The sequence below is a fragment of the Rhineura floridana genome, chromosome 4, assembly GCF_030035675.1.
Source record: "Rhineura floridana isolate rRhiFlo1 chromosome 4, rRhiFlo1.hap2, whole genome shotgun sequence".
Lineage (NCBI taxonomy): Eukaryota > Metazoa > Chordata > Lepidosauria > Squamata > Rhineuridae > Rhineura > Rhineura floridana.
In genome coordinates, this window is record NC_084483.1 from 35431394 (window position 1) to 35456018 (window position 24625).

Genomic DNA, 24625 nt, shown 5'->3' on the forward strand with positions numbered 1-24625 from the left:
GATTAAAGCTCCAGCCTTGATAAAATAATCCAGCCCACTAGGATTGGAGCTCCAGCCTTGATAATATAATCCAGCCACTAGGATTACAGCCACAGTAAAATTGTGTGAAAATCAGCCCTGTGTAAGTCTGTCTGCAGCACGTATACAACACACATACGGATAGATACCCTGCAAGGGAGGTATCCGATGGTTAATAAGGGTAACAAAAAAGGCAGGAAATTTGAATTCAAAAAATGGCGCCCGGAAAAAAAGAGCGGGAAAAAATGACGGAGAGAGGAGAAGCAATGGCGGCCGTCTGGAAGCGAACTGGGGGAAGGTCTGCCCAGCGCTGTCTCGCAGGAGGAACCACGGGGCCGAAAACCGCACTAGCGGCTCTAAAAAACCCCCAGGAGGGAACAGTGCAGTAAGGGAAAAGCGGCAGCTGCCACAGAGAGAGCCGCCGTCGCCGTCTGCAAAGACCTTCGCAGTGGGAAATTAAAGCCACGTAGCGAGGGTGAGCTGAGGTAAAAGGTAAAACTCAGGTAACGGAACTAATGGAGTAGCCGCAGCCACAGGTTACAGGGGGAGAAAACGGACCCGGGCAGGCTAAATCGAGTGACGGGGGACCGGCGGGAGCTGCAGCCGCAAGCTCCCGCTGAGATCGGAAGAGCCGCAGCCGCGGCAACAAAGCCGGGGGGGGGGGAAGCTCAACAACGATCAAAAACAAAGAGAACCGTAGCCGCGGTCTCTGAGGGAGCCCCCAGACAATGGATGCAACAGAGCCGGGGGGGGGGATCTCAAAAACGGCCAAAAACAAGAGAACCGCAGCCGCGGTCTCAGAGGGAGCCCCCAGTCAAGGAAGGAAAGTAAATTGAAATGAATAGCTCAGGGTTGGGAAAATAGCGAAGAGAGCCGCAGCCGCGGTCTCTGTGGGGACCCTCAGTGAGCTACACACAAAACAGAAAAAAGGAAGGATTTGAAGACAAATACACAAACAAATATGAGAGACTTAGCTCAATGCTATGCTATAATTCCAATCTTGTTCGTACGAAGGCAAGAATGAACTGGGGAGTGGGAGGGGCCTGATGCCCCTAGTCTTGACTTCAAAGACATTCTTGCCTTCGCACGATAGGTGGAGCTAAAACCCGTTGTGATGGCCGGACTCATAGGGAAAATAGTTAGAGAAACTTTTAGTGGTGGTTCCTGCCTTCAGTGATATGGATAAGATCAAGTATTTGCTCTCCAGTCTGAACAGGCTTGTAAAGTTTAATACAGTAGGGCCCCGCTTTTTGGCAGCCTGCTTTTCGGCATTCCACTAATACGGCGATTTTCAATTAGAGTAAGGCCCCACTCATGTAGCGCTTTTACAGCGTTTTTTGGGCGTCGGGCACCAGTTTATTGACGGAGTTTCACTTTTCGGCGGACTCTGGAACGTAAGCCGCCATATGAGTTGGGCCCTATTGTATTTGCTAAATTCACACTGAAGGCTGCTCAACTTAGATAAGTACCAGTATATGTAAAGTCTTGGGACTTAAACACTTTGTTTCTTGTATATGTTTTACTGTTGTATTTTATATGTTTTCATGCTTATGTCAATTAATGTTTATTTGTGTTTTATATGGCTACAATCTGTATTTGCTTGCCTTATTAATACATTTGATTTGAAACTCATTTTCAGTTGGGATTTGACAGGCTTCACCATTACAAGTCTTTAAGCAAGCACTGAAAGCTTGTTTACTGCTGCTTTTTTCATAATGTAAGGATTTTAATTGGGCTGCTGTTATTGTGGTGCTACTTTTATTTTTGACTTAGTTTTATTGGACTGAGTGCTGATTTAATGTATTCTCTGGCAGCCACTGTTTTGAATTTTTTTGTGATTGTGTTTTAGTTTTAACTATGTTTTTTTATACTGTTGTATTTTAAAAAAATATGTATATTATTGTAATCTACCTCATAAGTTCTCTAAATGATGGGATATGCATTTATGAAATAATAATAGTACATTCTGAACAATGAAATGTTCACAAAGAAAAAGATGACTTAACATGAAAAATATTGATAACATTCTCCATGATCGGTATTTGGCTGTACACCGACAGATTTTAGGATTCATATTCATTTCAGTAGGGCCCCACTCATACGGCAGGTTAGGTTCCAGACCCCTGTCGAAAAGCGGATCAGCTGTAGCATGGGGGTCTGGAACCTAACCCACTGATCGTGTGGGAGGAGGAGAACATCAGCTGTAGAGTGCTACAGCTGATCTTCCCCGCCTCCAGCACGATCAGCTGGAGCGCGGGGAGCTCCAGCCCCTACTTCAGCTGATCACCCTGCTGGCACCGTATTAATGGAACGCTGAAAAGCGGGGCACCGAGAAGCGGGGCCCTACTGTACTCTGCTTTCCCTTCGAACTGTAAACACAAAGCAGCTAACAGTAAGTTACCAACACAAATACAGTATCATCATATGCTTATTGGTACTGGAGTTTCTTTCCTTCTGAGAGATACTGTGAGCTCCTTAGAGAAAGCCTGCACTTCTGAAATGCTTACATCTTGTTACAACCTTAAGCCACTAGTGATACAATAACAATAAAATTGTCATACCACTTTAAAAAACCCCTCTGTAATCATATTCAGCTAAACACTGAAAGATTAGGGTTTTTTCTCCTAAGTTAATTATCAGATAGAAAAAATAGTAGGGAAACACAGAGGAGGTAAGAAATGTTTAGGAAATTAAGAGCAGTGATGCAAAGGGTGGACACTTCCTCTAATCCTAATATCTGTGAAGTATATGCTCCTGGTGATGTAACAGAGGGAGGGTGTGCCTTGGATTACTAAAGGACACAAATGGCAGGAAATATGTGGGTGAACCGCCTACAGCTTAAGTTAGAGAGCTGCTTAATATCCTGACTTGCTCTAAGGAATAAACAATTCATGAAGAATGCAACACCCAACTCTGGAGATAAGATACTGGCAGTAGATTCTCTCAGTAACAAAAACATCCAAGCCTGGCAATACCAGTGAAATTAAACTCTCGTGGGAAAAGAAACATCAGCAATATAGGCAGGCCAAGGTTTGACTGGGAGAGATTTAAAAAAGAAAAGAAAAAGAGAATCCAGGGCAGCAGCTTGGTTAGTTTAGGCTACTTTGGCAGCATGATTTAGAGACTAAGACTGTAACCTCCCCATTTGCTGTAGCTTGGAGTAGCAGTTAAACCTGATCAGCATGTTTCATTAATATGGAATCACCAGATTAGAAGATACCAAAAGGCCATCATGTCCAATTCACACTCTCAGTATTACTTTTCTTTCTCTTGTACATGCACGCTTATACATGCACACCCCAGCCAGTCTCCACAAATCAATGCAGTCCAGGCCATAAGCAGGCAGCTCCGTACAGAAAACAACTCTAAGTAATTCTGTTCTGCAGCTAGAGGATAACCATTATTCAACATGAATTATATTCTTGTCAGAACAAAGCAATCATCCTGCAAGACAGATCTGGGTGAATAACACTCTTAAACTGACACATATGGAATTGTATAAAGCCACACTTGTTGACACCTTAATTCAGCATATATCTCTCACACACATATATAAATAAAATATAACGACAGAAAAAAATAGTTTGAATCTGACCAACATTTTAGTAAGCCTATTTTCCTTGTGATTTAAGCAATACTTCAACAGGTAAGGGCAAGCCAGAGTTTCTGTTACACAACAGTAGATTCCCGTGATACACCTGATTACAATAAATGTCAGAAATGAACTTCCTTCCAGCTCTTTTTAAAGAGCCTCACCCTTGCCTATTGTCATTTCTAAAGCTGTTTCAAGAGAAAATGAAATGCTACGTATGTGTGTACCTGTTAATTTCATTAACTCCAAATAGATATATATATATTAAACAATATATGAGAATATATAGTCCCATATCCTAACCAGAAAGTTGCTTTTTTTGGCATGAAACAAGGGAAGGGGATGACAGGTAAAACAGGACTGATCAAAAATATATACATCCTTGAAAGCTTCATTACCCTTCTGACCAAATGAAAGCCAGATACAGCTTATAAGAGAGAAAATGGACCCATGACTTGAACACACACATAACCATGAATCCGGAACATGCCGTTTCCTTATCCTTAACCACCATCATCACATACTTGGCTCACCAAAGTAGCTCCGTCCAAATACAAGGCAGTAAGTGACGCGAAATCAGGTTGTGGCATTGTGTCCAATGCAAGTAAAAATCACAGGCAATCATAAGTTGTGCAAACCTGATTTTGAAGCTTGCTGAACTCATGTTGCCTTTGGAGGAGAGAAATACTGGCGGGAGATATCCCTAATTCCATCCTGGAATGTAAAATGGAGTCTATGCTGATGGAAAAGAGTGAAGTAGACCAGTTAGTGTGTCGGGGGGTGGGAGGAGTTGAGCAGTGAACCACAGATAGAGCAGGAGCCAGCCATGGAAAGGACACATAGTAATGTCTTCCTAACAGCCAACCTGAGATAAAGAGATACTGGTGCTGTGGTCCAAAACACACTCCCTGGCCAAGAGTGAAGCAAAGAGCTCACTTGGAGGTAAAGTCCTACATCCTTGTGAACAAGGATCTATTCATCAGTGTGGACTGGAGGTGGGGTATTACAGGAAATGAGTATGGTTTAGAGAGTTAAATGAGTATGGTTTAGAGAGGCAAAAGAGGAAGGATCTTCTGAGATTCTCACAGAATCAGAAGCAGCAGAGAGAGGAGGACCTCTCCTCTCTCTGCTGCTAACTCTCTTTTCTCCTTCTGAAGCCTTGGGTAACTGGTTGCAGTCAATCAGAAAGGAGAGGCATGTGCCCCCCCCAGCCCCCCCCACACACTCAGGAACCCAGTGAATTTTGGAACTAACTCAATTAAGTTATATGAGGATTTCATTGCACTGGAACAAAATTAGCTACATGAGTTTTGATATCTACCCTAAGTCTTTTCACTCTGATATTAAATGACAACTTTCAGATCTTCCACCTGCTTTCAAAAGCATAATCAGAACCTTTTCTTCAGTGAGATGGTCAAAACCGAATGCCACCAAGGAAGAACTTGTAATAAAAAATGAAAGGGTGAGGCACACTTCATTTCAAATGACAGGTAATTACCAAGCTGTCCCAACTTCTCCATTTCCCAAACAACAACACCTGGAAAACGTTTAAGGAAGCGATATCAAATGCTTTTAATCTTTCATTGTGCAGTTTCTAGCCTATAGTTCCAGCAATTTAAGGGGCAAATGCTGATGAAGGGAATCATTTTCAAAACACAGTATTCACCAGAAACCCTAAGTGGTTTGCACCATACAAAGCCTGGATTATATGAAATATTTGCAATATCATTAATATTTAAAAAAATATTTTTATGCTCACTGTATTTCTAAGATTCCAAAACATAAAAGCTTAATTTGAAATTAAGAGGCTGCAGAAATTCTATGACAGTAGGCCAAACAAGGATAGAGCTACTATCCTTCAAAAATGGTGGGATTTATTACTTGTAGGCATAAACTTAGAATACCCAACAATCTGGGCGAGTTTGACAAACTTTATTGTAATGCTCGCAAGTACAATTTGCATTTGCTAGGTATGTTAATTGTATTATTGTTTACATTTTCCTTGTTACTGTCTGAAAACTCAAAAATATTAAAAAAGAATTCCCAACAATCAATAAACTAAGCCAGGGGTCACTAACCTTCTTGGGCAGTGAGGACATTTGACATTTTGAGAAGGTGCCATGGGGGCCAGTTGCATAATAGCTGCCGGGGGGGGGGGCATGACACAACAGTTGCCACATCCAAAAGAAAAGAAAAAGGAACAGGAGAAAATGGAGCAGGCATGCTTCTTCATCAATGGGAGAAGGGCACCTACACCAGACATTGCCACGCTTGTTAACAGAGAGACATTCTTCACACTTCTCTGTTCAAAATGGATGGGAACTTATGGATAACTATCAATCAGAATTCATATTCCAAATGCGAATCACAAAGATAAGGCAAAACGTTTTACTAGGCCAAGTTATGTTTAGAGAAGGAGTCTTGCCCAATAAACAAAGATAATTTCTTCAGGCGGGATAAGGAGGTGGTTAATTCCTAGCTACATGCTGAGCAACACTGCGTAATAAAATATGTTTTTTCCCCAATGCTGTCAAAAGCATAGAATCTGACATCATGGTGACATCAGAAGCTAGGACCAGTCCACGGCATTTTGCTGTTTGAGGTGAAGGACAACATGGCACCCCCATTCCATATACAGAGCTGACTAGTCTGGCAGGTGATCTTCAAGTCTCCTCTGTGAAGACTCACTCTTGGAAGTATGCACATACTCAATACATCTCCTGAGTAAATAAAGGTACAGTACGGCCCCGCTTCTCAGCACCCCGCTTTTTGGCATTCGGCTAGTATGGCGCCAGCAGGCCAATCAGCTGGTGCGGGGGCTGGAGCTCCCTGTGCTCCAGCTGATCTCGCTGGAGGAGGGGAAGATCAGCTGCAGCACACTCCAGCTGATCTTCTCATCCTCAGGGGCGATCAAATCCCTGGGCTACAGCTGATCCCGCTACAGCTGGGCTTCTGGAGGATCGTTTCCTCTTCCTGCGTGATCAGACCCCCACGCTACAGCTGATCCCACCTCAAGAGAAGAAGATCCTCCACCGCGATCAGCGGGTTAGGTTCCAGACCCCCACGCTACAGCTGATCTGCTCCTCAGGGTTTTCGCTTTTCGGCAGGGGTCTGGAACCTAACCTGCCGTATGAATGGGGCCCTACTGTATTTTTGCACATCTTTAAAGTGCATTCTTGCTGAGCACTAGTCACAACAATATAACAAGGTGTTGACAAACCTGAAGTTCTAGGGTACTGCAGTGCCCCAAAACACAACTAATCATGCTAATCAGGTGTAGCATAATAGATTTATCCACTACATTTATCCAATCAGAGTCACCGTCCAGAATCTAGAGCAGTGGTGAGGAACCTCCAGCCCATGGGCATGATCATATGCGATGTCAGGTGTGAGGCAGTTATGGACATGACTACAAACAAACAATCAGGAGCTTGAAGTGAGCTCCCAATTGTTCCTTTGCAAGCAGGGCTCACTGTCAGCACCAGTCAGCTGATCAGCATTGATAGGGAGATTGTGGGAGATGGGAATTCCCTAGCACAGCCAGGGGAGCTGTTTTGAAGCAGTTTCCTCTACAGAGGAAAAAATACTGCTTTAGCAAGTGGTTCCAAAGCAGACTACTTTGTGCTAATGGAGCAAGCCCCTTAAAGGTGTACTCCCATTGTCAATCAGCAGATTGGTGCATTGTCTCTCAATGAGGTTGCTATAATGACTAATCAGCAGTTACAGCAACCCCTTTGAACTTTTACAGGTGTCAATCACCTGACATCACTACTGATAGGCAAGGGGTTCTACCCACAAGTCAAATTTGACCCACAGAGAGCACAGGACTGAAGGATTTGGCTCACTAGCTGGATCCAGTTCCTCATCCTTGATCTAGAGGAACCCAGGTGATGGTCTGTACTTCTGGAGACACACTGGGGATCTGTTTTTTCTTTCAAATAGCCGTTCCTTGTCCGTGTTTCAGAGGTCATTTCAAAGGCACCCTGAATTTCAGGAGCAACTAATCAGGAAGAGTGGGTGGCTATAGTCAGAAGGCTATAGTCATCTGGTGTTTCATTGATCATGGCCATGTGGATTATGGCTGTGAACTGAGTAGAGCAATCCTACCCAAGGGGGAGGGGGAAGGAGAGTGAGAATGCTGCAGTGGAGCTACTGTCCTCTCACTCCAGCAAGGTGAGGGAGTGACTGTTTTTCTTTCTTTCTGGTTTCCTTCCCATTGCCTCAAATTAACTATACTGGCTCTCAGAAGGATAGAATAGTTTCTGGCTCTGTTCAATGGTGCATCAGGGGAATGAAGGGGCTTAGAATTTTGCAGATCCTCATTTGTTGCCAATCTATCCCTAAACTGCCCTGTTCTGGCCCCACCACTGGTAGAAAGCTCCACCATCATTCTAGGAGGACCTCTGGCAGTGGAACTTCCTCTCGGTCCTCTCATAGGAATCACAGGTTTGCACTCTTAAGAGTTAGAATTATAGAATAGTACAGTGGAGGGGGCCTATGAGGCTATTGAGTCCAATCCCCTACCCAATGCAGGAATCCAAGTTAAAGCATACCTGACAGGGGGCAGTTCAACTGCCTCTTGAATGCCTCCAGTGTTGGAGAGCCCACCACCTCCCTAGCTAATTGGTTCCATCTAACAGTTAGGAAGTTTTTCCTGATGTTCAGCCAAAAACTGGCTTCCTGTAACTTGAGCCCATTATTTCATGTTGTGCACTCTAAGATAATCAAGAAGAGATCCCGGCCCTCCTCTGTGTAACAACCTTTCATGTATTTGAAGAGTGCTATCATATCTCTCCTCAGTTTTCCTTTCTCCAGGCTAAACATGCCCAGTTCCTCAGTCCCTCCTCATAGGGCTTTGTTTCCAGTCCCCTAAACATCCTTATTGCCCTCCTATGAACCTGTTCCACTTTGTCTGCATCTTTCTTAAAGTGCAGTGTCCAGAACTGGATGCAGTACTCAGTATGAGGTTCTTTATATTTACCTGGCTAGACTAGTTTGGTGGGATTCACCTTATTCATTTCAGCACCACTATTATACCTTAGAATTTTGTCATCATTAGTATTTATGATTAATTTGGACAACCCTTTCTTCTGTCAGATACCAATGACTTCATGATATCTTCAGGAGTGGAAAAATAAAGTAAAGACACATCTAGCTTTCTGCTATTGTCAAAGAGAATTTTATCACAACGTGTATCAAACTTTAATCATGGAGAAGGCTATCAGTGGCTACTAACCACAATAGCTATATTCTGCCTCCACTGCTGAAGGCAGCATGCCTCTGCATACCAGTTGTTGGGAATCAAAAGTGGGAAGAGCACAGTTGGGCTTAAGTTCTACTTTCAAGCATCCCATAGGCATCTGGTTGCGCACTATGAGAACGGAATGCTGGACTAGATGTTCCTAACAACTAATACTGTTTTGAAGAACGCTCAACAGATTTTCCAAATCGCAGCCACCTCTCCATCTCAAAATGTTCTCCATTTGTATATACAGTACACTTTATATGCTACAATGTAAGAAGAAGAAGAAACTGCCACAGATTAAAAAAGAGGTAGGACCTCTGGGGGAGATAGCAGAAAGTAATAACAGGCACTAGACAATGCCAGGTGAGGCATGGGCCCAAAGAGCATTTCCAAAGATGGTAAAATCAGTACAAAAAAGTCTATTTTTAATTCATCAGAGCGACCATACATGCCTGTAACTGGAAACATTTTTACATAAGGAGAACGAGTAAAAGTCACCTCTACATGAAAGATCTTGAAGTCAGTCCCATACACCTTCATCTCCTCTGGGAAATCTTTATAAGCATTCAAGTAAGGAATATGACCATCCATAACCAGCCTAAGTGAAAGGCGTAGAAGTAAAATCAATATATACATAGCGATTTAGTTCAACATGCGTAGCAAAACTTAGCTTCAAAGCTAAAACATAATAAATGAGTGAAATCACTAATACCTGCTAAATGTTACCCTGAAAATATATTTAATTCATAAGAGCAAAAGTAGAAAGACTACTGGCTGCAGCTATCCACTATTCACATCCGACTCACATTGCATTATTACATGGTGGTGTCAGGCAACTCGGGCATACTGTTGAAACGGGCAGGCCTGTGCAGAAATATAAATCAGTGCAGAGGGAAGGGCTACTTAGAAGAAATAGCCCTTTGCTTATCTCTGGAAATGATAGACTTTTATTCTTCTTGGTCAATTAGTAAAGAGGAATAAAAAAGCCTACACTTCCCAGGCTATAGAAACAGTTTTCACACTTAAAATTGGCTGTTGTTGGTCTCTTCTTCATATGCTGATTAGCTTGTAAAAGCATGGGGAAGGGGAGGAAGACCTGGCAGATGACAGGATGAATGCTCAGAATGTGGAGCCATACCAAAATTCAGAACTAGGCTTGTAATGACTAAGGAATTTCCAAACTGGGGAAGTTAATTTCTGTTCTCCCCCTTTTTGAAATTCTTCTCTATTGCTAGCTGGGAATTGAAAAGCACAAAACATATCACAAAATATAGCCAACAACAACTCTGAAAGCAATATTGCTGGCTATGTGCAGATAGCATCCAAGTTATCTATTCCACTGGTCTTCAACCGGTGAGTCAGGATCCACTACTGCCAGATGTGGAGCCTCTGGCCTTCCAGATGTTGTTGAACTCCAACTCCCATCAGCCCTGCCAACATTGGAGTTGTGCTCCAACAATACCTGGAGGGCCACATTTTCCCCAGGTTCTAGACTGACCTAATGCAGCTACAACCATACATATCTATAGTAAAACACTGAGATGTGGGTCCCAAAATCCACGGTCAGGATAGAGGTAGACTCTGAACAGGTTGAACAGTATCACTGTGGAATGCTCTCCCTTGTGTGTACTTACAATGATTACTTTCATAAGCAGCGAAAATATTTTTTAAAATTTTATTTAATAACCTTGTGAACAATTCTCTGCTGAAATGTGGTCTATGAATATGTGAAACAGGCAAATCTACTTATTCTTAATTGACCTAAAAAGTGATATGTCATACTATATAGCCAATCATATATTACTCTACCTAAAAACAAAAGCTTAACTATAGCAGACTTGAAAGTACACTTAAAAATAAAATGCCTCATTAAACACTGTTCTTACCTTAAGAGATCTGACAACGTAATTGATTCCCTCAGCCAGAGCAAGGCCAAATAGCAGAAAGCCAGGGTCATTGGCATCGACATTCTCACCTCTCCTTTCTTCTTTTTCTGTAAGTATGAGCTACCATCCACTGATCCAGACCAGAGAGATCTTCCTATGGAAAGGATTTAGGCAGTGTCAAGCAACCTGACCCTTGATATAGTGTATACTGAATCAATATATACATTCAGGCTTGTACCTGACTGAGTCAGTCATTACTATCTTGTCTACTGATTCAGTGGGTCTATAATGGCGCAGAGTGGTAAGCGGCGGTAACGCAGCCGAAGCTGTGCTCACGGCCGGAGTTCGATTCCAGCGGAAGGAGGAAGTCGTATCTCCGGTAAAAGGGTTCGAGGTCCACTCAGCCTTCCATCCATCCGTGGTCGGTAAAATGAGTACCCGACACATGCTGGGGGGTAAAAAAAGGCCGGGGAAGGAACTGGCAATCCCATCCCATATATACGGCCTGCCTAGTAAACGTCACAAGACGTCACCCTAAGAGTCGGAAACAACTCGCACTACAAGTGTGGGGACACCTTTACCTTTATAATGAATATGACTTAATTGGATACAACCCATTGATAAAACAAAACTGAAAAATCTGTTAGAACATACAAGTAGCAACTCAGTTACCTTGATAACAGTCTGCCACATGCAGAGAACAGATATATACCATGCTCAGCCAACTAAGCTACGCCACACAGTACAGGCGAAGGGGTTAAGTTCTCTTTAAATCCTATGGAAATGAAAACTGTAGCATGTTTGGATTGGGGGGGGTGTCTTTGTTTTCAAATCTTATTAGCAAATCTCATCACACCCATGTAGGCATTTTCCTAACTAGACAGGTGGGAAATGGAGAACGAAAGAATAAAGAAAGCTGCCGAAACCACAAATTAGAGCTGTCTCAAAAAGTGTGAGCGTATCATCAGATTATGCCCTTACAAAAAAATTAATTTCTCAGCATAGCCAGGAGGTCTACGTAAGGAAACTTACGTAACCTTTAAAGATGAAAACAAATTATTACATGCAGAAGTAGCTTCACTTAAAGTACAACTGTTCTATATACAGTGCCTTGCAAAATAATCAGACCCCTGACCAATGCTCTCATGTTACTGAATTACAAATGGTACATTGTAATTTCGTTCTGTGGAACAGCGAGACGTGTCGGGCTCTTGACACGGTTGCCCCCGAGCACCCTCTGCCGCTCTCACTCATGTCAGCAATTGTGCTGCAGCTTCTGCATTAACTGCAGTCCCCAGGTCAGGTTGTGCTGCATAGGGATTTCTGTGACCTTGGCTGACTGGCTGCTAGGATTTTTTTAGTTTGGGTTTTTGGTTATGAATCCTGACTGGATGTGGGATGCTGAGTTTTCTGCCTTACTCATAGGAATCTTGTTGTGGTTGGTATGGTATTACATTTAGGAAAGTGTTACTGCCTTTTGTGTTGTTGTTTTCCTATTTGCATTTCACTTATCTTTAACCTCACTCTATTACAGCCATAGAAGCAACAGCAGCATATGCAAGATAATTAATTCCCATTAGTGATAAGAGCAAGAACTTATAATTATTATTTTAATTAAAACAAGAGGCTTATCAGTACTTTGAAGAGGACCACATATTTATTTTCTTTCTGAGCCCAGGACTGGGTCTTTCATGATGCCCGGGGGGCGGGGGGAGCAGGAGAGTAGTCGATAAGACAGACATCCTGGCATTGGTAATCTAAGTAGCAAGGTATATGTGAGGTTGTTGCACACTTCCAGGCCCAGTTTCATTTTGAGTATGGAGGTGGAACCTGTGTAGATGTGGTTGATCAAAGGGAGAAGAAATTTTGAGTTAAGCAAAGCTCTGCTTTCATAAAATCTAAGAAACGTACAGATACTTTGAATGCAGCATTGTGGAGTGAATCTGCCAAAAAGAATGGGCCAAACTCCCTCCAACACAGTGTGCAAAGCTGGTACATACCTACCCCAAAAGACTTAAAGTTGTTATTGCAGTGAAAGGTGGCTCTACCAAATATTAATGCGTGTGGGTTGAATACTTATGCAAGCAACATGTTTCATTTTTTATGTTTCTTACAAACATTTCCAAACATAAAACCAATGTCACCTTACAATAATTGATTTTGAGTTTCAGTGTTTCAAAATAAAATATCATACAGAACGAAATTACAATGTACCATTTGTAATTCAGTAATATGACAGCATTGGTCAGGAGTCTGATTACTTTTGCAAGGCACTGTAACCACAGCTTGTTCTTGGCTAAAAACAATACATCTTGTACAAAAGTGGACCAACTAGAAAGAATTAATATACAGTTTATTACTCAAAGACTGAGAGGAAAACCCGTCACAAAGATCACTTCATATGAAAATGTATAGAAGTGATATAGGAAATTTTAGTTCAATGACATATGACGATCCAACCACAGGAAGAGTGAAGAGAATAAAAAATAATTGCTTTTTCTTCTGCAGCCAAAGCATAAAAAGAGGTGTAAATCAACAGCTATCACTCCCAGGGACTAAGATTTTACACTGCCAATAGAACAGGTGGGGGCTATATTCTACATGCAGGCCACACTTAAACATATGTTTATAAACCTCAAGACTGACTGTCATTATTATAATGCCATATATAACCCTTATAGCATATAAACCCTTATTGTTGCAAAACAAGTTTGAAAAAGCAAGGAAATAAAACAGCTAAACTACAAAGACACATGTAACAAGTTAAGTTGTATAATTAAAAGAAGTAAAAGATGCAAAGCTCAAAAACTCATGCAACACATTTTATAACAAAAAGTTAAAAACAGTTAGTCTAGTGGCCACTTCATTTGTTTATTATTTTATTTATATCCCGCCCTTCCTCCCAGCAGGAGCCCAGGGCGACAAACAAAAGCACTAAAAACACTTTAAAATGTTATAAAAACAGACTTTAAAATACATTAAAACAAAACATCTTTAAAAACATTTTTTAAAAGCTTTCAAGACATCTTTTAAAAAAGGTTAAAAACACATTGTTTTAAAAAAGGTTTAAAAACACATTAAAAAGCAATTCCAACACAGACACAGACTGGGATAAGGTCTCAACTTAGAAGGCTTGTTGAAATAGGAAGGTCTTCAATAGGCGCTGAAAAGATAACACAGATGGCGCCTGTCTAATATTTAAGGGGAAGGAATTCCACAGGGAGGTGCCGCCACACTAAAGGTCCATTAACTATGTTGTGCGAAACAGACCTCCTGATAACATGGTATCTGCAGGAGGCCCTCACCTGCAAAGTGCAGTGATCGACTGGGTATATAAGGGAGACACTTTGCGACAAACATGAAATATGTGTTTCGAAAAGTAATTGGAAAATATGATTCTAAAACAAACTATTGATGGGGAAAAAACCAAGGGCAAGAAGATATTCATGTTTTCTGATTGTTATTATCCCAAAGCTCTTTTGAAGAATTATTTATTATATGTGTGTGGAGGCATATGTGGTGCTACCCTCACCCATTTATCTTCATAGCAAGGTAGGTTGAGCTGAGGGCTGGGGCTATGCGTGACTGGGCCCTGGGGCACTAGCCAGCCCCGGGCCCGCAGCTCTGTAAGGCTGAACATCCCAACCTGATACAGGCAGCATGGGGCTTAAATAAGCTCACCTGCCCCAACTATCTGTCGGGTCAGTGCACACACCAGGCACGTCAATCTCTTCGGGTGATGGCATGCATGAGTACACAGCACACGGGGCATGCATGCTGACAAGCTATGTAGGTGGGGCAGGCGTGTTTATTTAAGCCCAATGCCACCTGTATGGGGGGTCCCTAGGAGCTCCCACCTTGCGATCCATGGCAGTGTCAGCTTGCTGAGTTCCACAACTCCACGCTGCTGCAGGTCGCCAAAAAGCCTCACCCTCCCACCCTAAAGAGGGGCTCCTCTGGGCCACAGGAGCCCTCAGCCAGGGCCCAACCTGGCCGTCTACTGGCGTCAGGTCACATTGGGATAAAAAATGTTAACAAGCCTAAGGTGATACAGTGAGCTTCATGGCTGACTAGGGTCTCCACAGTTCTAGTCCAACATTCTTAACCAGGAAACCATCCTAGCTCTCTATTTTTGAGGTGCTTACTCAAGCCATAATAATAATGGTCATACTAACTGCAACCTATTCACATGAATGACTTGCAACTAAGGGTCTAGAGGAATGTCACATGCAGACACATTACAAAATCCCAATGGTGTTATGTTTTGTTTGCTTGTTTCTCCAAAATCTAACTATTTTGAGATTATGTACTATTTATGTTTCCTATAAGTTAGTATGGACACTGATGTGCTAAAACTATTAACAGCAGAAGCTTCACCACAGTTAGTATCACTTTGCCTTTACTCCCTCTAAACCAAGAAACTGAAAATAGTTACTAAGAAAACACCCTCTACTGCATGGCTTCTAAAAGAAACACAAGAGCTGTTTTGAATGAGTCACAGAACAAAAAGCATGAATCTCAGGTAATCCTTTCAGTCATCAGTTTTGCCTTTTTCATGTACAGGCTGTGTCTTAAGAGCACTAATGATAGAAACTCTGTTAACTCCATATTCAGCCTGATTTACAGTAATCCTTGCATTCTATTTGTAGCCATCATGTTAACACAACAGCCTTTCATTTTATTTGTTCTAGATTATGCATATCAGACAGTCAACATTAAACCTAACATAACATACAATTTAAGACATGGTATGATTGCTATGGCATACCTACAAATTTAATAGGCTTCCCAAACAATGTCCATATAGTGCACCAAAAGGAGGGTTTCAATCTGCCATCTTGGAGAACAATGACCTGACAGTCAGTGCAGATATACATCTAAAAACCCCACGCATCCCCGCCTAATTGTTACAGAAACAGATTTTAAGTTCCCATTTGTCAGCCATTAGCAATATGGTGAAAAGATGCAACTCCAGAGTATGAGGAATCAGATTTAATTTCTGCCCCATTTACTACTCTCCTGCACAAACTTATTTTACAACATACTCTTAAAATTATTAAAAGCACACCCTATAAGCAAGAAAGATCATACAACATCAATAGCTCTTGAACAAGATGTTGCTACCACTTGCATAATAAAGATAGAAGTTTCCATATTTGCTGCCTCAATAACTCCCACTTAATCCTACAGACTAGTTAAATGAGCATCCTAAATATTTTTAAAATGCACAGCTAGTGAGCCTTTTTTTTTAAAAGACACATTTTCACTGGTTCCACAAAAAAGTGTAGAAGATACCCTCCAGATGCCATCATGCACCATAAAATGTCCCTCTGAAGTTACCCCCAGATCTTAGCTTCAGCACTGGTTCAGAGAACCAACCCCCTCATTTGACCTTTACAAAACGTCCAGTCTCCATACTAGTTGCCCACATCCCCAGTCTTCCTTGCCCAGCAGTCACTTAATCCTATAAATACCAGATGCCCCTTACTCTTAAAATTTTACCTTTACAAATCTGGACATCCTGCACTACTATAGTACAAACAACATATTCAGAATTTTCACTGAGGCAAAGGAGACTTGAATTTCTTACTTATTATGATTAAAAACATTTTTGAGACTGTTATACATATTAGTCATTAATATATGTCTTTTAAAGACACCAGAGCAACCAGGGAATAAGGTATTTTCATGTCTAAACTAATTGTTCAAGGTACATTTAGTCTTACCTGATATTTTGCTAGTAGAAGAAATACCTTCAATGCTAGATTCAGATGCCACATCTGTATCACTTGCAGAGCAAGGCAAGCTAAGATGTCTAGAAATTTCTAGCTCCGTGTCGACTTCAGTACTGGAGTCACACATCTGTTTTAATAATGAACAGTAGTATAAGAGTCTAATTGCATAGCTTTAATCTACATCTTAAAGTTACATTTTCCCTCTTCATTAAAGCAAGCTTTGTCAGAAAAATACTCAGTGGTTATTAAGTTAGCTTGTTAAGTAAAACACACAACTTTCAGTAGTAGAACAGTATAAATATCAAACAATTCTACCCACAGCACTAAGAGAACTGGATTGGGGTGGGTGGGAGGAATGACCTCTTTTTTAATAAGTGGCATACTAGCAAATATCTTTTCATAAAAGTGGCATATCACACAAATCATTTCTACTAAGTCTTTCTCATTCCAATACATCATCAAGCAATCAATGTAAGCCATCTTTACAGTCAGTTTTCTTGAGACATTAAGCTCATGCAATATTCTCTACAGACACAAGGGTAGTCAACGGCATATACCGTAATCTTACGCTTATGGCACTGGGCTGATTAAGACAGTATTTTTACCCAGTTACAGGATATGGCAGCAGGCCCCAAGATCACATATGTCCTTCTACAGCTTACATATGCCCTCCTCCACCGAGGTTGGCCCAATAAGAGCTTCTGAACCTGCTGTCAACCTGGGCCAAATACAGGTTAAAAGAATGGGTTGAGACTGGTACATCAAAGTGTGGCATCTGGCATTCATGGAAAAGCTGGCACAGAAACTTAAAGTACTTTGTGGTCATTCAAAGACATAGAAAGTTGTGAAAATTTGGTATGATTTTATTAGTTGTGTTAACATGAAAGAATACAACAGGAATTGTCCTCCACATTATGCAAGCATTTGGAATGCTTAACAAACTTTATTTACATGGTATGGGCTTGATTCTTTCTTTCATGCTTCCTTTTCCCGATTATTAGGTGTGTATTGCAACAACACTAAATACGTGTTTTTCCTATCTCATTGGTTGAGTGGAATTTATGTGGTGGGAGTGACAAAAGCTCTGAGTTATTATTGCTCTGGTTTTGGAAATTTGTGTTTGTTGATTATAAGTAATGGTTTCTTTTATATGCTACTGAGAGTAACAGTGTGGAATGAATATTGTTTGCTTATTTATATATGTTTAGAAGATTAATAAAGAACATTTATCCAAAAAAAATGTGGGTTGAGGAAAATCTGGTTTCAGATCAGTATTGTGCCAAATTGTATCTTACTTTTTTTGTGGAGGACAGGATGCACAGTCTCAAAGCCCACTCCCTGGGTTAGAAAATACAATTTAAACTAGCAGTGGGGACCAGATCCTTATCTGAATGGTGAGGGGGGAACCCTGCACCATTGCGCCATCAGAAGGGAAAGAAGGAGTCCAGCGCTTGCTGCTGGCACTGGATACCCCACTGGCTTCCTTCTCTTCCTTCCTGCACTGCCCAAAGGGAGAGAAGGAAAAGGTTTTCCAAATCTCTCCCCTTCCCCCATTAAGTTCTCAATATCAGAGACTTGAAAGGGGAAGGGGCTTTGAAAGTTTGCAAGTTTCCCCCCCTTCCCAATTTAAGTTCCCAACATCACAGACTTGAAGGAGGAAGGAAGAAGATTTGCAAAGGCTTTTACAAGTCTCCCCCCCCCATACCCAGTGTCAGAGAGTTAGCAGGAGAGACTTTTGCAAAGACTTTGAGACAGTCCTCGATCTCCCATGTAAGCAAATGGGAGCACAGGAACTGTCTTAAGGCCTTTGCAAAAACCCTTTCAAAGTAGCTGGCATGGGTGAGCTGCTTCAAAGGATGCTTTTGTGCAGGGCTTTAATCCCCACTCAGTTGGTGAGTAAGGATTAAATCCTGCTGCTTTCACTGTGTGTTTGTGTTCCAGGATCGCACAGCCATGACAGGATTAAACCCTGTCCTCCCACCCATCACCTGACATCACTAGTGATATCAGGTGGTGGACATGGTTTGGGGAAATGTCCTTGGGGGCCAAATGGGATCCCCTAAAGCACCATGATTGGCCCAGAGGCTGGACGTTCCCCACCCCAATCTAAACCAAGCCACCAAGTATAACATATTTTGTATTTTTGCCTGTATTTTCAGAATGTCTTCTGAAAAATACAGGCAAAACACTAAATATGTTATGCATATAAATATGCATAACTAAATATGACGGAGAATATTTGGCTCCATCTGCTGGATTTAATGCCCCTCAAAAGACAGCTAAAAATTGAACTACTCACCAGCTTTACATTTAAATAAAATAGCAATAGCTACAAGCAATGTCAATCTGAAGTAAACAGTCTTTATTTATTTATTATTTGATTTATATCCCGCCCTTCCTCCCAGCAGGAGCCCAGTTTTAAATGCTAAGTATATCTTACTGTTAAAATAAGAACATCTTATTGTTATTCCTTTCACAAGAGGATTGAGACATGTTTTATCTATCAATGAATCACATGTCAGTGAATCGTAAGAAGTATCTAGAAAAGCAGTTTTAAGCACTTCAATAATGTACGTTTTTATTTATAAAGCAGGTGCATAAATCTGTATCAATGCTATTGGACCATAGTGTGGAAAAGATGACTATTCGCCAGTTCTGAACTTTGCACTTACTGGTAAGGTATCATGAGCTGCATCCCTATGGGGCTTGTCACAATAAGCCTGCCTGCTCTTCTGAAGGTAATGTCTCCATAAATGATACAGAACTTCATCCTAATAAGAACAAATAAGTTATTCACCCAAGTTCATATAGGTATGTGTGTGCACATGTGTGTATGCATATATGTGTGTGTGTGTGTGTGTGTTACACAAACATTTTAATTAAAAAATGGCTTCTTTATTCATGAACTCTGGGAACTGTTCTGCAATTGGAGTTTAATGGATACGTTTTCAGTCACTAATCATTTAAAGGAGACATAGGGAACCTTTTATCCACCAGGCCATTCCTGGCAGACCACATCCACCTGCCTGACACTTGACAGCATATGTGATGTCAAGTGTGACGCAGGTGCCAATGTGGCTTCAAAGGAACAACCAGGAGTTTAAAGTGAGCTCCCAATTGTTCCTCTGCTGAAGCAAGGTATGGCCCACTGCTTATCAGCTGATTCTGATTGACATGGGAGTAATGAACACCAGCATTCCCCGATGTGATGCCCTCCAGATGTTTGGGACTACAATTCCGATCAACCCCAGCTAGCTAATGTACACTATAGCCTTTGACTACATTTTTAAAAATTAAAAAAGAAATACAAATCACAAAACACTGAATATATGACACTCACACAATCACATTCCACATTGCTACCACAGAAGCAGCTAATGACTATTGAAGAAAGGCCATCACATTTTCTTAGGTTCAAAATTAACGTCTGAAAATGCAATATCCCCACAACAAAAGTACAACATTGAGGAAGGGCCAATAAACAGAGAATTGAGAAACAAGGGAATCTTCAATGGGCAACATGTAATTATGCGCAATGGTGCTAAGCTGCATCACTTTCTACTGAAGCTCATAATTCAGTGCTAGACTTTCAGCAGAATGGCTGAATTCTGCAACTCTAAACCATGGTTTATGAGGATGAACTGCAATGAGCCTCAGGCTGGTGCACTCCCCTGTCCCCTTCTGGCATAGCTATGAGGATACTAGTAGCTTCTACCTCTGTTTTAGATTTAACCACAGTTTAGCATGTTGTCTGAACCCTTGTAAAACCCCTTGAGTAATTGATGATGCTTAAACTGATCAACATGGGTATTGGAGCAAGCTCTGTCTTAATACCAGCACTAACATAGGAGTAAAGCACAGATTGCCCTCAGAGCAGCATAAGGGTTCCCATTATACAGACCAGTGGAATTCTACCGGAGGAAGGGCTGGATATAAATCTAATAAATAAATAATAAATAAACTGTGGTTAATCTTAACTATAGCTTCTTGAAACAAGGAAGCTTCATAACTCATAATTTGAAGTTGGCTAGTTTCAACAAACCACAAGATGGTATTTATTGCTAGCCCTACTCAAAGTAGACCTCCAGCATCACCAAATATGCCGCCTGACGAGATCAGCCTCACAAGACCTTCTCTCGGTCCCACCAGTTAAAACAGCTAGGCTGGTGCGGACCAGAGAGAGGGCATTCTCAATTGTGGCCTCCACCCTCTGGAATTCTCTGCCATATGACCTTCGCCATGCCCCCTCCCTGGTAGGTTTCCGCCGAGGATTGAAAACTTGGCTGTTTAGGCGGGCCTACGGGACTCCGGGGTAATCTGGTTTTATTTTGTAAAGATGTGGGGGTGGTGGATTAATTAGAGATTGATGTTATAATTGTACTTATATGTTGTATTTTAAATTTTTATGTACGCTGCCTAGAGTGGCCGTTAATTCGGCCAGATAGGCAGCTTAGAAATAAAATTTTATTATTATTATTATAATTAATGTTATAGACATGACTAAGGTTCAATAATTTCAATGGGTCTACTCTGAGTAGGGCTTAGCTGAATACAACCCATAGTTAAGATGAACCCGATTGCCTTGGTTCAGTGCTGTAACAGGGTTCTAAACTCCTTGTGGCTGCGCTAGAAGAGGAAGAGAGTATTCAAACCTGAGGCTCACTGTGGCTTATCCTATTAACAGTAAGCCATAAATAAGAATTACATGAGAATGAGACCATTGTGCTCAGTAGGTCAGTGTACCTTCAACTGTGAAGAAACTCCCAAAGACTGCAGAGTTTCAGCTTGCTTCCAGAGAATGTATTGAAAGCCTTCACAGATGTACCATTCCCGGCCTTTATCTAAAAGAAAAGTCAGTCTTATGGTTATTATCTTATATCTGTCTAAGCTAAAATTATTTCAGGTGTTTTATGTTGTAAGCCTCAGCACACTTACTAGGGAGTAAAATTCATTCCACAATGAGACTGATTTGTAAACATGCATAGGATTGCTCTGTTAATCAATGGATATCTAACCAGACATGACTAGCAGTCATATCCAGACAATTTTCCAACACATAAACTGCTCCAACCAATGAAATCTGGTATAGCCCAGTCTCCAGGAGATCTTTTTTTCTGGCTATGGGATATGGGTTACTGAACTGCAGACTGCTACACCAAGTACCTGCAAACTAAATACGTTCCCTGGAAACAAGCAGTTTTGCACTCTAGCCTTTCCTACTCGTTCCCATGCCCTGTCCATTGGTCACTCCTGGTTGTGGTAAAACCCCTTGAGTAGTTGACGATGCTTAAACTGATCAACGTGGGCACTGGAGCACGCTCTGTCTTAATATCGGCACTAACACAGGAGTAAAACACAGCTTGCCCTCAGAGCAGCATAAGGGTTCCCATTATACAGACCAGTGAATAGGGCTGTTCTTAACATTTGTTTGCTATTTTAGTAATGCTATGGCAGTAGAATCACTGAAATCAACACAAAAGACATGAATGACAGTATGTATGGTATTTTTAAAAACTGAAGACATACATTAATGCAACAGAGGAATATCAGTGTTCCACGCATAATCCCTTTTGCTTGTGTCTTTGAACAATACACATTAGCATGGCCAGAGTGTTTAGCTTGGATGTGGAAGAAACAGTTTGCTTAGGCATTAAGTTTACTGGATGGCCTCACACAAGTCTTAGTTCAACCTTACAAGATGGTTGTAAATGTAAATGAAAGACCTGGAAAGTACTTTGTATACTAGGAAGTCCCAAAAATTGACTTGACAGTGATATTTCTGTTCTACTCTATTTGTAAAGCAGTGGTGGGGGAACCTATTCATATCCAAAAGCTAGATCAGACCTCTCATACAAGCTAGAGAAGCCATAGTTAATTTGCATATTTTGCCTGAATACATTCACTATACTTATATATTTATGCAGCTAACACTCAGATCATAGGGTGGGGTATGTGAATATTCCATATTACAATAAAGAAAACATACCAAATTTTTTCTTCTTTTTTAAGCCTCTAGAGATGGAGTGTGCCCTGGCGTTTGAAGTAACTTCACCAGTTACAACTTCTCTAGTCCTCTGCAAGACAGTTTTGAAAACATATAAGGTTAACAAAAAAGCAAAACAAAAATCCAGTCTTCTAGTCTTTATACATGTATCCCAATTGAGCACAGATATCTTTTGGGGTGAGCAGGCTCCTATGTGCAGAGCTAACATGGGTGGAGACTTAGAAGAATCCAGAGCAGTATCACAATACTCTCCTAGAATCCTGAACTACGTGGATGAATTTTTGGATAACAATGTACATTCACATCTAGGGCTTGTAACTGTTCCACATGACTAGTTGCACATAACAAAGCTGAACCAGGGCCACAACATTTAAGATAGTCCCACACCGTGTTAATGCATTTAATTTTTAATGAAAGGTTTGCAGTTAAAGACTGAAGGGAATTTCTGAGTGTGGAAAAGAAGTTACAGTGAGGATTTATTACTTACTTCTATAACATTGTGGCAAGATCTGCAATAAAATTTGCCTTCTTCTGTAAGTCCCCAGTTGACATCAGAACACTGTACACACGTTTCATTGCAGTCTCTCTTCAAAATAAAAAAGAGGGAGAGAAGCAAATTTGAATGTGAATACGTGCAGCCTATTCTTCCTAAGAGGTAAATACTATAAAATTTCATGCCAATAACATTTATTTCAACATACTATAGTAAAGTACAGATTGTGTCTTCTTAAATATAACTTACAGCCACACTATATGTATGCATGGTTACTTGTTCCACTGTGTTCATTGGGACTTACTCCTAAGTAAGTGTGGATAGGACTGTACACTTAAGTCTCAATGAACACAATGCAGCTTACTTCTATGTAAATATGAATATAATTATGCTGTTAAGACACCTGATTTAGCCTCAGTATGCAGGAACTCAGTACCTAAACCTTTTTGTAGTAAATGTTGCACAATCTACCCCTTTCTTCTACAAAAGAGCTTGCATATGACCTACATGGTAGTCCAGAAACCCTAACACCTAAGACAGTGGGGGAGGGGGGATTCTGAAGAAAATTAAATAGAAACCGCATCACTTCCTTAGAAGAAATTGTTTAGTATCTCCCCCCCAAGGCACGCACACACACGCCCTCTCAAACCACACATTCCCCATCTACTGAATTTTTAATAGCTGCATGGCAGACATCTTTCAACAGGTGAAGCTTTTCCCAGTATGGTGAAGAGAAAAAAGAAAGCATAACTTGTTGAACTGCAGCTATGAAAAATGCAAAGGCCTGCTGAAAATGAGATGGAAACCCTAAACCAGTCCCACTTTATCTAAAACAGGATTGCCAGGCTCAGGGCCTGAGAATGATTCTGTATCTTTAAGAGAAGAGAAAATTCAGCCAAGTGCAGGTTTTCTTGCAACACTGTAACGGGAAAAACCACAAGGTGAAATTCTCCCTTCCCCATGCACAACTTTTAAAGATACAGAAGACCTCTGGGGAAAGGAAGAATTTCACCTTGTGGTTTTCCCCGTTACAGTGTTGCAAGAAAACCTGCACTTGGCTGAATTTTCTCTTCTCTTAAAGATACAGAATCATTCTTAGGCCCTGAGCCTGGCAACCCTAAAAACACTATTTTTACGCTCTCTCCAAACATGTCCTTTGCATGCTTCCTCCTGACACTCAAGTCAGTTTCTGCCCTGTCCTGCCCAACCCACCTTTCTCTACCCTCACAGCTACTTTCCCTCTTCCTCCCCTTCCCCAACCTCACCGTGTCCTCTTCCTCCATCGCGCCCTCCCCTGTAGCCTGCCGCCACGCACCGCGACTGAGCTATAACAACCACCAAGCCGGTGAGATACCGCAACAACATCCGGACGGGAAACAAAACCTCCAACTCTTTGGTTCCGAGGCTGCCGCTGACAGCCGCTTTTCTCTGCGTGTCACTTTTGGGAAGAAAAAAACACCAGGCTAGACATGCTGCAGCTGCTGTGAGACAAGAATCAACGGACGAAATCACCCCCCCTTCTGCTAAAAGGGAATCGCTAAATGAAAAGCAGTCAGGGCTTACTTTGTGCAAGGGCTCAGTCCCGGAATTTGTTTTCTACGCTTTGTAAGTGAGCGTGTGTAGGCTGCCTTTCCTTAGCAACTCTGCCCCGT

At 41.4% G+C, this 24625-nt stretch overlaps 1 protein-coding gene across 1 annotated transcript in view; it reads right to left on the bottom strand.

The window, feature by feature from the left end:
* TAF1B (TATA-box binding protein associated factor, RNA polymerase I subunit B) overlaps positions 1–24407 on the bottom strand; it is a 57806-nt gene extending 33399 nt beyond the window's left edge. The window contains exons 1-8 of the mRNA XM_061622796.1: positions 24239–24407; positions 22968–23066; positions 22463–22550; positions 21220–21317; positions 19149–19247; positions 16468–16603; positions 10742–10895; positions 9354–9453 (exon numbers count right to left, since the gene is read on the bottom strand). Of these exons, the coding sequence (XP_061478780.1) occupies positions 9354–9453; positions 10742–10895; positions 16468–16603; positions 19149–19247; positions 21220–21317; positions 22463–22550; positions 22968–23066; positions 24239–24256 (792 nt within the window). The 5' untranslated portion in view covers positions 24257–24407. The remainder of the gene's footprint in view (positions 1–9353; positions 9454–10741; positions 10896–16467; positions 16604–19148; positions 19248–21219; positions 21318–22462; positions 22551–22967; positions 23067–24238) is intronic.
* Positions 24408–24625: the final 218 nt, after the last annotated feature.